Genomic DNA, 12567 nt, shown 5'->3' with positions numbered 1-12567 from the left:
GACTTGATAAAATTCTCTCCTGGTCATCTTCTAAACATCTGCTTCTGGAGAAGAACCACTTTGAACCTTTTTTCAAACCCACAAAGAAAGCACTTATTTTCAGTGTTATGGACCACCCTAACTCCCAGTCTTTGTCTGCAGTACTGCAACTTAGCCATTCATTCCCCAGTCTGTATTTGTGCATGTGGTTATTTCATCCCAACTGCAGGATTTGCAGTTCTCCTTGCTGAATCTCATCACTGACTGCAGAGAATTTTTCATTTATCCAGGTCATTCAGGATCCTAACTCTATCCCCTGGAGCATCCACAACTCTATAGATCTTGGTGCCATCTGCAAATATACTGAATACACACCTGATGCCATCATCCAAATCTTTAATGAAGCTACTAAACAATACCAGACACAAGACAGACCCCTGGGGGAATCCATGGATGCTTCCCCCCAGCTAGACACTTAACCACTGAGGACTATTTGCTGAGTATGATGATCCAACCATTTCTGTATCCATCTTATGGTACTTTCATGTAGTCTGTATTTTCTTAGATTGCCAAAAAGAATGTTGTGGGAGATAGTGTCAAAAGCCTTGCTAAAGTCAAGGTATACCACATCCACCACTCTCCCCTCATCCACAGTGCCTGTCACCTTATCATAGAAAGAAATCAGGACGATCAGGCATGATTTGCTCTTGGTGGATTCCTTGAAGACCTGCTTCATGATCTTTCCAGGTATAGAGGTCAGGTTGACTGGTCTGTAACTCCCCAGATCCTTGTTATTCCCCTTCTTAAAGATGGGCACTTACCTGACCTCTCTGAGTTCTAAAAGAGGATAGTCAATGGCTCCAAAATTACTTCAGCCAATTCTTTCAGTACCCTTGGGTACATCCCATCCATCCCTGCCAACCAGAAAGCATCTAACTTTTCTAAATCCTAACCTGCTCTTTAATTACTCTAGGCTGTTCATCTCCTTCCCTCTCTCTGGTGCCAACTGTACTTTCATCTGATACCTTCCCCTATTTGTGAAGACTGAAGTAAAAGGGGCATTGAATACTATAGCCTTTGCATTGTCTGTGACTAAACTTGTCTTCCAAATTCTGTAACAGAGGAAGGCCAGGTTTCCCTGGTCTTCCAATGGCTTTTCACATACCTATGGAATCCCTTTTTATTGCCTTCTATGTTCCTTGCCAGGTGCATCTCAAAATGTGCCTTGGCCTTCCTAATTTTCTCCCTGCATGCCCGTATGATACTCCTATACTCTTCTCTAGTACTATACCTGAATTACTGTTTTTTGTAGGGTTCCTTTTTGAGTTTCAACTCTTTGAAGAGATTGCTGTCTAGGCAGACTGGTCTCCTGTGGCACTTCCCATTCTTTTGCCTCCTTAGGATAGCTTGTTCCACTGCCCTTAAGAGAGCCTCCTTATAATACAGCCAGCTCTCCTGGATTCCTTTTCCTTCCTGACATGCAAGGGATCCTGCCAACCAGTTACCTGAGTTTGTTAAAGTCTGCTTTTCTGATTCCAGTGTCCTTATTCTACTGCTCTCCATTCCTTTCTCCCCTTAGGATCTTAAACTCTATCACTTCATAGTCACTGCGCACATCTACATAGGACACTGACTACACTGTAGCCTAATAATACTGCGCAGTAGCACATCACAGCATGGACAGTGCCAATACGCTACTATGCAGTATTATTAGGCTACTGCGCAGTACTGTCAAAGACATTTGCTGCTGCTGCTGCACAGTAACTCCAGTCACTGCACATTTATTTAGTACTTGCTAAATACAAGTACTAAATAACTGTGCAGTAACCACTGTGCAGTAGCATCTCGTGCTGATGCGCCCACTGTCACCCAAGTATCTTACACCATCACATTCTCTACTAATTCCTACTTGTCTGTGAGCAATAAGATGAGAAGAGCTTCTCCCACACATTGGCCTCTCTACCCTCTGAATCAAAAAGTTATCCCCTACACATTCCAGGAGGTTTCTGGACTGCTTGTGCACTGCTGTGTTTCCCTCCCAGCAGATGTCCTGGTACCAAAGTCACCCATGAGCTCCAAGTCCTGCTATATGGAAGCTTCTAACAGTTGTTTAAAAAAAAAAAAGGCCTCATCCATCTCCTCCCCTTGATTTGAAGGCTTATAGCAATGCCCACCATGACACCCTCACTGCTTCTCACCCCTTTGACTTCTACACAGAGACTTTCAATCTCTTCTCTGACCTTTTACCCAGAGGCTAAAAATAAAGTACCTTTTACTGTAAAAAAACAAAAAAAAACCAAAACCAAACTTTTACCATAAAAGTCATTCTTTTAAACAGGAGGACAAAAGGGTTTTTTATGTTTACTAATTGACATTAGGATTCAATATGCTGCATACACACTATTTCTGCATCATGTGATGGGGTGCAATGTACATACAACATTATTAGTTTTTTCTGTCAGATATTTTTGCACTTTAGTTACTAGCTTGTTCAGAGAATTGGTGAATATTTTTTCTTCTTGAATCTTTTTAATTTCTCAGAATTCTCTATGGCAAATGAAAGTAATAGCAGAAAATGTAATAGTTAAACACTATTTACATGCATTATTTGGCAAGAAATATATATTTGGGCAAGTGGTAAAAGGTAAGCATACCACATACTTCCTAGAAAAAACCTTGCAGGATTTTTTGATTAGGCTGATTAGTAGTCAGCTGAGAAATCTGAAAAACTAAAAGCCCCTTCAATATCTTCAGTCCCCCAAAATTTTGGTGGTGTATGACAAGTCTAAATTTTGGAAGATGCATTAAAGACATTCACTGGACAGCAGGAAATTAAAAATCACTGACAATCTAGTAAACGCCTGCATCAAAATCATTAGCAGTGTGAACTGTAAGCAACACCTGCTAGGATATTACAGAATTTCCTCTAGAACTTGCCCATCATATGGGCATGTTTAATTTTGCTCCATTTAACCTTGGGTTTTTCATGTTGCTGCAAGTGACACACTTTTCATGCGCGTGCCTACAATTAACAACAAAGGGCAGTTTACTAACTACTGCGTCAACATTACCCACTCTTACTTAGAACTGGATTTTAAAAGGTTTCGATTACAACATTTCAATATAAATAAGTCTCGAATTCAATTTGCTGAAATTTTTGTGCCTCTAAATTTTTTGGAACATCTCTCAAAGATACTTGCTGATGTGGGTACATGCAAAAACTCAACTGCTTCACTATCAAAACTTCTTGCATTTGGCTGACTCACTCTCCCATCCAAATTTCTGTGCAATATGACTAATCCCTAAAACAACGGCAGGTAAAATACAGCCCGCAGGCCATATTCAGCCTGCCAAATCATTCCATCCAGCCCATGGGGCATCGACAAAGTTTAGAAAATTAATATTTATCTGCTCCAGGCTCCCTGTTAAACAATGACAGGAGACAGGGGCAGTAGGACCCAGGAAAAGCCAGCAAGAGTTAGGAGAAAGGCCAGCCCAGCTGGGCCCCACCCTCACCTGCCTCCCACCCGGAAGTGTCTGCCTTCCACAGCTTTCCCTGCATGTGGCTGCTCCAGCACCATGTGGCCCCTGGCTGCATCACTGGACTGTGGGAGCAGGGGCATGCCAGTACCCTGGGGCCAGTGTGTGAGTGCGTGCATGCATGCACACACAATAAGGGAGGGGGAGAGAGAAAGAGAACAATGAGGCAAACACAGTGTGTGTGTGTGTGTGTGTGTGTGTGTGTGTGTGTGTGTGTGTGTTTGTAGGGTGAGTCCCACAAGTGCCCACCAATATACACATGCACCCATACCCCTCCTTGCACTGCCATACACACAGACCCCCACACCCCCTCACACAGCCCATCCACACTCCCCCTACACACGCTCCCCACAAACCCCACACCCACCCACACCCCACATATCCACACACACACACCCCCACAATCTCTCTGACACCATATCCTCCCCCACATACCCACCCATAGCCCCCCACAAACTTATACCTACCCCCACTCCCCCCCAGTTTACATGAGTAAGACTTCATTTTAAGCTATTGTGCGATCACCTCTATGTACCCTACACTAACACATGTAAATCAGGACAAAAAGATTTTCTGAAATCAAATTAATGAACATTGTAGATGTTTGATTTTTAGAATATAATTTAGTATTTTTTTGATTCTGAGATGGCAAAACCCCTTGCTGAAAGGAGTACCTCGGGGGGCAAGGAGAGGGGCTTCTGGTGGCAAAGGTTGGGGGTTAGGGGGCAGGACTTCCAGTCCCAAGATGGCAACCAAGGCGCGGGGCACCTGTGAAAACTTGGTAAGCAGCCCCTCGCTTGAAATAATTGCCCGCCCCGCACTAGAACCACATTTTGCCTCCTATCTTTGCTCACTCCTCTTCCAGGACTTAGAAAACAAAAGCCATTAATCTGCAGGACCTGAGTCAACAATTTATTAGCATCTCACTTCTAAGAATTAGATACCACTAGTAATATGTCTTCTGCTCCTGTTTTGTATTTGAAAAATATCGTGTTGCTGGGTATTGATTTCATTATAGCTTGTCTCTGCTAAATGTGTTGAATAATTAATACTATTTAAGAATATTAATTCTGAAACTATACCATTCAGTTATTTCATGACATCTTGATATAGGAAAACATGTTACCTCCTCCTTTGTCCTAATTCTCTCCCCCCACCACCCAGAAAGAAAAAAACAAAAGAAAAAAAATAGACAACAGAGGTATTTACTTTCTTCCCTCAAGGTAACTACTTTTCATTGTCAATAAAGAACACAATCCTATGAAGGAACTGACATATGCAGAACTTTAATAATACCATGTGGCAATTTCAAACTACAATGTGTGAATTTTGGAGAAAAGTGTGTCATAGACAATGATGCTGGATTTTGAAGAGATAGCCAAATATAATCAACACTATTAGCACTCATCTCTGCATATTTTTTGAATAGCTGTAAGACTGTTGGGCTATTTTGTTCTTATATAATCAAACCATACAGATTTATCACACAACCAGTATTTAAAATTAAGATTGACTTGATCAGGTTGTTGTATAACAAATGATTAAGGGTGATATGAATTAAATTGTGTTTTACTGTCTGATGTGTGAATGTCTACTAGTTATGCTTATGTAGAAGTTGCTTTAAAAAAGGTAGTTGTGCTAAGCCGAAGAGGACACTATAAGGCTTAGATGTTCATAATAAGAAAAGTAGCTAAGCTACAGGCTGCATGAAATGTTAGTTGTTCCTTTGTAAGGCCCCTTCAGCCATTAAAATGGTGCATAGAAATAGAGTGTCCCTGAGATACGGAATGGGCGAGTTGTTTCTTGAAATAGTTTAGGTAGTGAATATTAGGTCAGAAAAGTATTGGATGCAAGTGTTCATGAAACTAAAGAGAAATAATAGAGCAATGCAGAAACCCCCAAGAGAGGCAACATAAGACCCCTGAGAGGAGGCAGACTGACAGACCTGATGACAAAAGCCACCTTCCTGGGGGACTGATCTTTACACAGTTTTACTCTGTTGACTCCCCAGTGTAAATGAAACTTTTTAACTAAAAGGTAATAATGTACCTACTAATATTCTATTAAAAGTAGCTGCTTCCACTTAGTAAGTTTGCAAATTGGGTTTGGGCTTTGCCCTTCACCAACCAAGGGAAAAAGAATTATAAGCCACTGGTCTTTTGTTCATCACCAATAAACTTGAAGAAAGAAGATACAATTAAATAGATTCTAAAATTTATCTTGACTTATTCCCAGAGCTTTTTCTACAATCGATGTGCTTAAGTAAATCATCTCTCACGTCGTGAAACCGTGAATTACAGCACCCCCGCAACATAGGTGAAAATAAGATTCCAAACCTTTCGATGTCATGTCTAATACAACTGTAATATAGCATCAGGATATCGGACTTGTATTATTCATATTTTAATGGCATTTTGGTTGCTAGGTTTTAAATTGGCCTCAACAATTATTCACATTTCCTATATTAGTTCAATTAAAAAAATGATAAAAGCCACCTATCTGGAATCTATTTTTAAATAAGAATGATAAAAAAATAAATTAAATGAAACTAAACATAGCAGAAGTTTCCAAACCATTTCATATAATGATTATTTTAGAATTGTGAAAACAAAGAAGTCTCAGAAAAATGCTTGTTGCTCATGTTTACTGCTCTAATATCAGACACTTTAGAAGCTTCACTGATGATGGCTTACTGCCTCCAAATCTGTAACATGTCTTGCTGAGCAGCCTTTGGAGATCTGCGCTCTTTTGCTGCATGAAGTCTAAATGGTGGAAACTGCACTCTAATTTTTCAAAATCTCTGAAATAGCCTCTCTTAAATTAATTGCTTATTCACTATGATCTCTATCACTGACCTCTCTTCTAAAATCCTGCTGTGGAACCCTTTAGAGGTATACTCTAGTGGCAAAGGCTTAAGCAGACCCAGAAAAAATATTTAATAAAATCAAAAGGCAAAGTCACCATGGAAAACTGGAAGAGCTGGAGTATAGACTGGAAGGTTTTTGACTCAGTTTAAGCATTAATGTGTTTTTCAAGATTTATGCTGTCATCAAAATTCTTTGACAAAAACAGAACCTTCAAGCATATACATTAATATACTCACATCAGGTATACATATTCTCAATTTCATATTCAGATGTGAATACATTATTTTGGTTGAAAGTTAATACCATATTCTCTAGCCAGTACTTTTTATGTTTTAAATGTTAAGCCATTTTAATACCTATTCAATTTGAAAGACAATGGTGCCTTTAAACTATTAGAAAAATGGGGAAAGGAAGGGGGAAGGAGTAAAACCCCTATGAACGATTTTTAATTGCTTTTATAGATCTGTGAACATTTTAATGGCAATGAACATAGCTATCAGCAGTGGCATTTCCATATCTCATTTTCTTTTTTACCTGAATAAAATATATTCTCGTATTCCTATTAAAAGAATTAATTTTAAATTAGACATTTTTTGATATGATAATCTCTCCCAAAATGCAAGTTTTATCCAAGGAAAATAAAATTCTTCCTTAATCTGAAGACTGGGTCATATCTAAAGTCAAAAGGAAAAATATTATTTTTTTAACTTACATCAATTGGTAAGCTGTTTTCAACAGTCTGGAAAAAGTTCTACTTCCTGCTAATTAAGAAGTCTAGAGTAATCTATCCCAGTGATGTTTTATACTTAAATAAGGCTATTTATATATGTTGGAACAGTGCCAATCTACCAAAGACAGTATATAAAAAAAGGGTTAGTAGGGCCCTTCTCTCCTTGTTGTATTTAGGTATAGAGATTGATCCTGCAAAGAACTTAGCTGCTTGCATACAGCCCTATTTACATGAACAGATTTCAGGGAGATTACTCAAGGGCACACAGCTATGCACATGCTTGAGGTCTGATTCAGCCAAATATTAAAGCACATGCTCAAGTGCTTTGCATAATAGGAGACAGACTTAAAATCATGTTCTTACAACTAAACTTCAGAACATGACTAGAGTGCTTGACTGAACTGTGAAGAAACCAGATTTTTTCTCCTTTTATTTTCTAAGTGTGCTCCAGCTCCAGGGCAGGTTTAACAATGAATTAAAGAGCCATATAACAGCTCCCAAACTATGCCAGGAGAAGTGAACAGGAACCCTAAAATGACTCATGTACTTCAGCATGATGTCTTTCTTCCAGTAACTGAGAAGAGTTATCCTACCGTTATCTGGGCTTGCAAACTACAAAAGATCTTATGGATCATTCTTAATTTTGAAAGGTCTAACTAATGGATTTAATTTTAACTGAGCCTACAAGAACAAGCTATGCAGAGACCATTTCACAAACAATTTTTCAAAGCATACAAGATTAAATCCATATGCTGCTGGGATGAAGCACAATAAAGCATCACTGAGATAATCTATACTTAAAATGATGGTGTATGACTTATGATTAAGCTTCATTACCTGCAGAGCAAGGGGCTTCCATCTCATATTTTTCAGTAAAGCTGGTGCTGAGGTAAGCATGCTCTGAGGTCGCTTTTTCAAAGTTAAGATAACACCACTCGGGTCCTCTCGTAGTGCATTCACCAAATTTTTCAACTGCCACCCCACCTGGTAACCAGCAAAATCATTACAATAAAGTTGAGGTACAGTATTCAAGATGTAATGTTCCCTTTTTAATAAGGTTAGTAAATTAACATAATAGGTGTGTGCATGTGCCTGTTATATTTTAGAAGATTAACTCAAGAAATGTCCAAACTTACTGCATGAGAAACCACGTCAACTATAATAAGTATCACAATGTGTTAAAATGGATATGTACCATTTCAGCTACTAGAAGGAATAAACTACTGTGACACTACCATCAATGCACATTTTAATTTTATGGTCATTTTAAAACTAATAATAACAAAGCCCAAATACATTTTCTTACAGCAGCTAAAAGGTTAAAAAGCTCTCACTTCTGTTTCCTACAGTTTAACCTACAACTGATCAACTTATGCGTCATAATTATCTTAAAGTCTACTAACCATATGTTGCTACACCTCTTCTACTCTAATAATTCCAGCACTATTACTTCTTCAGACTGATGCAAGTATCTGGGATTCAGTGAAAAGTTCTACTATTTACAGTGCTATAAAAATAAACTAAAAGCAATAAGGCAGCTGATTTAAAGACTAGAGTATTTGTCATTTGATTACAAATAATCTTATAAACTTTAATTATACTGAATTAATAAATGAAATAAGCTGCTATTTGCTTGAATATCACTCTAAAGTACATTTTACCAATTAAATTACAACACTGTGAATATTATGAAAAACATTAATACAGGAAGATGAATTGTAAGTTATTTCAAAACACCCGGTAAACTTTTTTAATAATTTGCTGTGCGCACTTTATGAAAAAGAATGAATATGCATGGTCCACATGTACAATGTCAAAAGTGACTACGGATTGATTTTGGATGCCTAATTTGCAACATTTTTATGACAAATTAATTTTTAAAGATCAGGTACTCTGAATATCAGAGATGCTCTAAGGTATCTCAAGTTGGGCCATTAAAAGTAGAGATATTCAGCATCATCAGTCATTTGGAAATCTTGGTTTATCAATTTAGAAAGCTATGTTATTTAAACACACTTGTCATTTCTGTAGTCTTTGTATGTCCTCTTTGTTTAAAAGCACATTAAAACTGTGCTTTCCACTTCCTTTGAAAGATTATATTTAAAATATTTTCTATTTGTTGTTTTTTACAATAAATTACACAAAATTATATTTTCAAGTTTGGATGTGACATTTTGGCTGCATTAGCTTTAAACACAATGAAGTAAATACATATCATTTAAAGCTACCTTATAGCCTACTGGTAGAGAATTGTCATTAAGTATGGCACCCATGTTGCTAGTCACTGATCTAGTATTACATAAAATCTGTATGCTGTTTTTGCTTCATATCAAGGAATTTACTCCTGGACACACAAGAAAAAAACCCTCACACAGTGTATAACAGTTAATCAAATGGAAGGTATTGAGAAATGTGCAATGCAAGATGCTCAAATATACATATTATCAAGTCTGCGACTTTTGTTTTACCTGTGGTTTTTATGTTTTACCAGAATCTGTCCACCCTGCAGTACTTCCTGGAGATGTTGTGGAAATACAATTCATTTGTATGATTTCATTTGATTTGAGCATGCCAAGCCTCACATTGATTTTTCAGGAACCAGTTATTTTCAGAGCTGCTGCTCTGTGGAAGACGGCAGCCTAAGTCATCAAGAGTGTCAATGCCCATAATTTGAGGCACTGCCAGACTGATACTTCACATTCTTCATGTACTACAGCAAACCCAGTCATCCTCTCTCAATACCAAATTGAATTAAATGTTAGGTTCTCACTTTCACTAAACCCAGTATATATTTGTATAGTACTGCTCATACAAACAAAAAAGCAAAATACTGACAAAATTTCTCCCACAGAATTGTTCTCGGACTCCACATGCAAAAGACTTATGAGCATGGCTGGGACACAAGGGCAAGCCTTACCCTAGGGCTCTGTACTGCAACAAAACTAATAATTTTCTCTAGTACTTTTAATAAAAAAAGTTACATACAATTTTATGCAAAACTTGCGAAATTCATTTACTGCCTTGTTATAGTCTCCATTTTACCTTACGAATATCTGCAGCAACTAAAGGGTTAATATGTAAACATATAACTTATTGTTTTTAGTATTACTCTCCTATTTTAAGCATAGCCATCTTGCCTGCCTACAACAGTGCTTTCTGATTCACATAGCAATTTTGGAGATAAAAGGATTTCTTTAAAACACTAGTGCAATGGTTCTCAACCAGGATGTCTTAAGATCCTTTCAAGGGTCCTGTGGGATGCCAGGCCAAGCTAGCACTGTTAGGTGTGCAAGATAAACGGAGAGATTTCATATAAGAATCCAAAGTGTTAGAACCATTCTGACCTGTTGTGATCTTTCTTAGGTCTTTGCAACCAAAGAACTGCTCTATTAATTTTTTATAGTAAAAAAATCAAGTGAAAACTAAGACCTGGTGTTTTCTAAGGAGTGGCTCAGTCTACAAAGGTTGAGAACCACTGTGCTAGTGAAAGTATCATATTACAAAAATGGAAACACACTTGTAGCTTCATTCCTGCTTTTACGTTGTGATTAAAAATGAATTACAATTCCCAATGCTAAGAGCTCTTCATAAAAAGAGTAAAGAAATGGTACTTTTTGGTTTTGTAACATAAAGGTATACTGACCAGGTTAGCATCCTGGTACTGAATAAAGCAGCAGGAATCACCTTGAAAAGGACATGAGATGACTAAAAATAGGAGTTACGCCAATTATTCTTGTTATAAAATGAATTTGCATGGGAGAACTATGCTTTAATACCACCTGTTCGTTACTGTAATGGCCAGAGAGATACCCATGAACTGATTTTTGGTTATACTAGCAGATTTTTTAAAATGACCTGAATATTCATTTTCAAGCTAGCAGAGATTAAATTGATATCTGACCTATTCAGTAACTTTCAAATAAGAATCTCTAATCTCATCACAATAGTTGCAAGGATTAAAGGAAATCACTGAATACTGTTATAGACAATAAGTTAGATGTTCTTGAGCATAAACAATTTTACTTTATTAATTTTTTTCCAGTGAAAATTTAAGCACAATTTAAAAAAAAGCCTACTTTTTCTCTGAAGGAGGTATCATTTCTGGTTCCACCACCCTGAAGGCCATTTTGTATCTCTTGAGTAGAAAATGTTTAAGAGCGTTATTCAGGGGACTTAGATACTCATCGAGGTGCCAATAACAAAGATCAGCATACAGTAAAAGCTCTGTTATCCAGCATCCTCCAGGAATGGGGGATGCTGGTCAGTCAAATATGCTGGTTAATCAAACGTGCACCGTCTGGTGCATTCCCCGGCTTCAGTGTACCGGGGGACAGGGAGGGGGGCCCCATGAGGTTGTTTTGCTCTGGGCTGTGGGCTGAAGAAGTGGCAAAGAAAAAAGCGGCTTGCAGTGGTGAAATGGGAAGTCCCCCGGAAGTGGTACTTTTGGTTTCACTTTTGCCGCATCCCAGTTAATACAGTTTTCCGGTGAATAATGTGCTGGTTAACACAGCTTTTGCTGTATTTGCCATTTCTGCACTGAGATCCTCACCATAAAGAATGAGACCTTAACACAACCTAAGAAAGAGAAGTAATGAGACACCCTAAATAAATTTATTAGACGCATGGGGTTTACAGTGGTGAAGAGAAGCATATGTGCATATCTGGAACTGTTTAAAAGCACACTATCCTAGAGACAGAGAATCTAAGACCCTTTCCAAGTATAATCTAAATGTATCCCCCAAAAGTCTCCTTTAAAACCATCCTGTCTACCAGTATAGCCAACTGAGAATTTCCTTCAAAATGTCATACTTCCTGTACCATTGTTACACCTTTAAGTACAGAATACTGGTTGGAGATCAGATCAGAAGAGTAACTTGACTATTTGGACTGTAGTTTTTTTCTGTGACATATTGCACATAGTTTGGGACCCTCAGGGTGCATCTACACATGCAGGCATGTGCGCTGGAAGCATCTCAAATAGGAGCAGCACAAATTTGAGCCAGGGATTTTTGCCTCAGCACATGGGCCCGGACATCCACTTTGGTGTGGGGCAAGTCATGCCACTTGGGACAAAACAACTCTGCCCACATGCTTCTGGATCTGCAGCTGGGGGAGCTAGAGCCTGGAGCCAGCACCTGTGGGCGGTGTCTACCAGCTCCTTGGATGCCTTTGAGAACCAGTGGGTGCGGCCTGGGGGGCTCTGCTTGGTATGTGTCCCCCCCCCCACCAGAGCACTTACTTTCATGTTTTGACCCTTTGACACCCACATCACTCCTGTCCTGTTTTTTCCTAAGTTGTTCCATGAAATCCATTCATCCATTAGGCCCCATATAGTGGGGGCTACTACTTTACCGGGTGGGTCTTAGAGTCCATAGCAATTATATATATATCTCCATATATCTATATACATACATACATACATACATACATATATATATATATATATATATA

General features: G+C 38.4%; 1 protein-coding gene across 8 annotated transcripts in view; it reads right to left on the bottom strand.

The window, feature by feature from the left end:
* CNKSR2 (connector enhancer of kinase suppressor of Ras 2) overlaps positions 1 to 12567 on the bottom strand; it is a 476383-nt gene that overhangs the window by 222277 nt on the left and 241539 nt on the right. For 5 of the 8 annotated variants that reach the window (XR_002098973.1, XM_019524928.1, XM_019524929.1 and 2 more), the window contains one exon: positions 7954 to 8100. The exons of the other annotated variants lie outside the window; for them this stretch is intronic. Coding sequence is in view for 4 of the 5 variants with exons in the window: in XM_019524928.1 (XP_019380473.1) it covers positions 7954 to 8100 (147 nt within the window). In the remaining variant the exon portion in view is untranslated. The remainder of the gene's footprint in view (positions 1 to 7953; positions 8101 to 12567) is intronic. 8 annotated transcript variants of the gene reach the window in all.

Source organism: Gavialis gangeticus, unplaced genomic scaffold (genome assembly GCF_001723915.1).
Source record: "Gavialis gangeticus isolate Ggan-Ray unplaced genomic scaffold, GavGan_comp1, whole genome shotgun sequence".
NCBI classification, from domain to species: domain Eukaryota; kingdom Metazoa; phylum Chordata; order Crocodylia; family Gavialidae; genus Gavialis; species Gavialis gangeticus.
The sequence above is the reverse complement of the archived record's forward strand: the minus strand, read 5'-3'. Positions and strand labels throughout refer to the sequence as shown.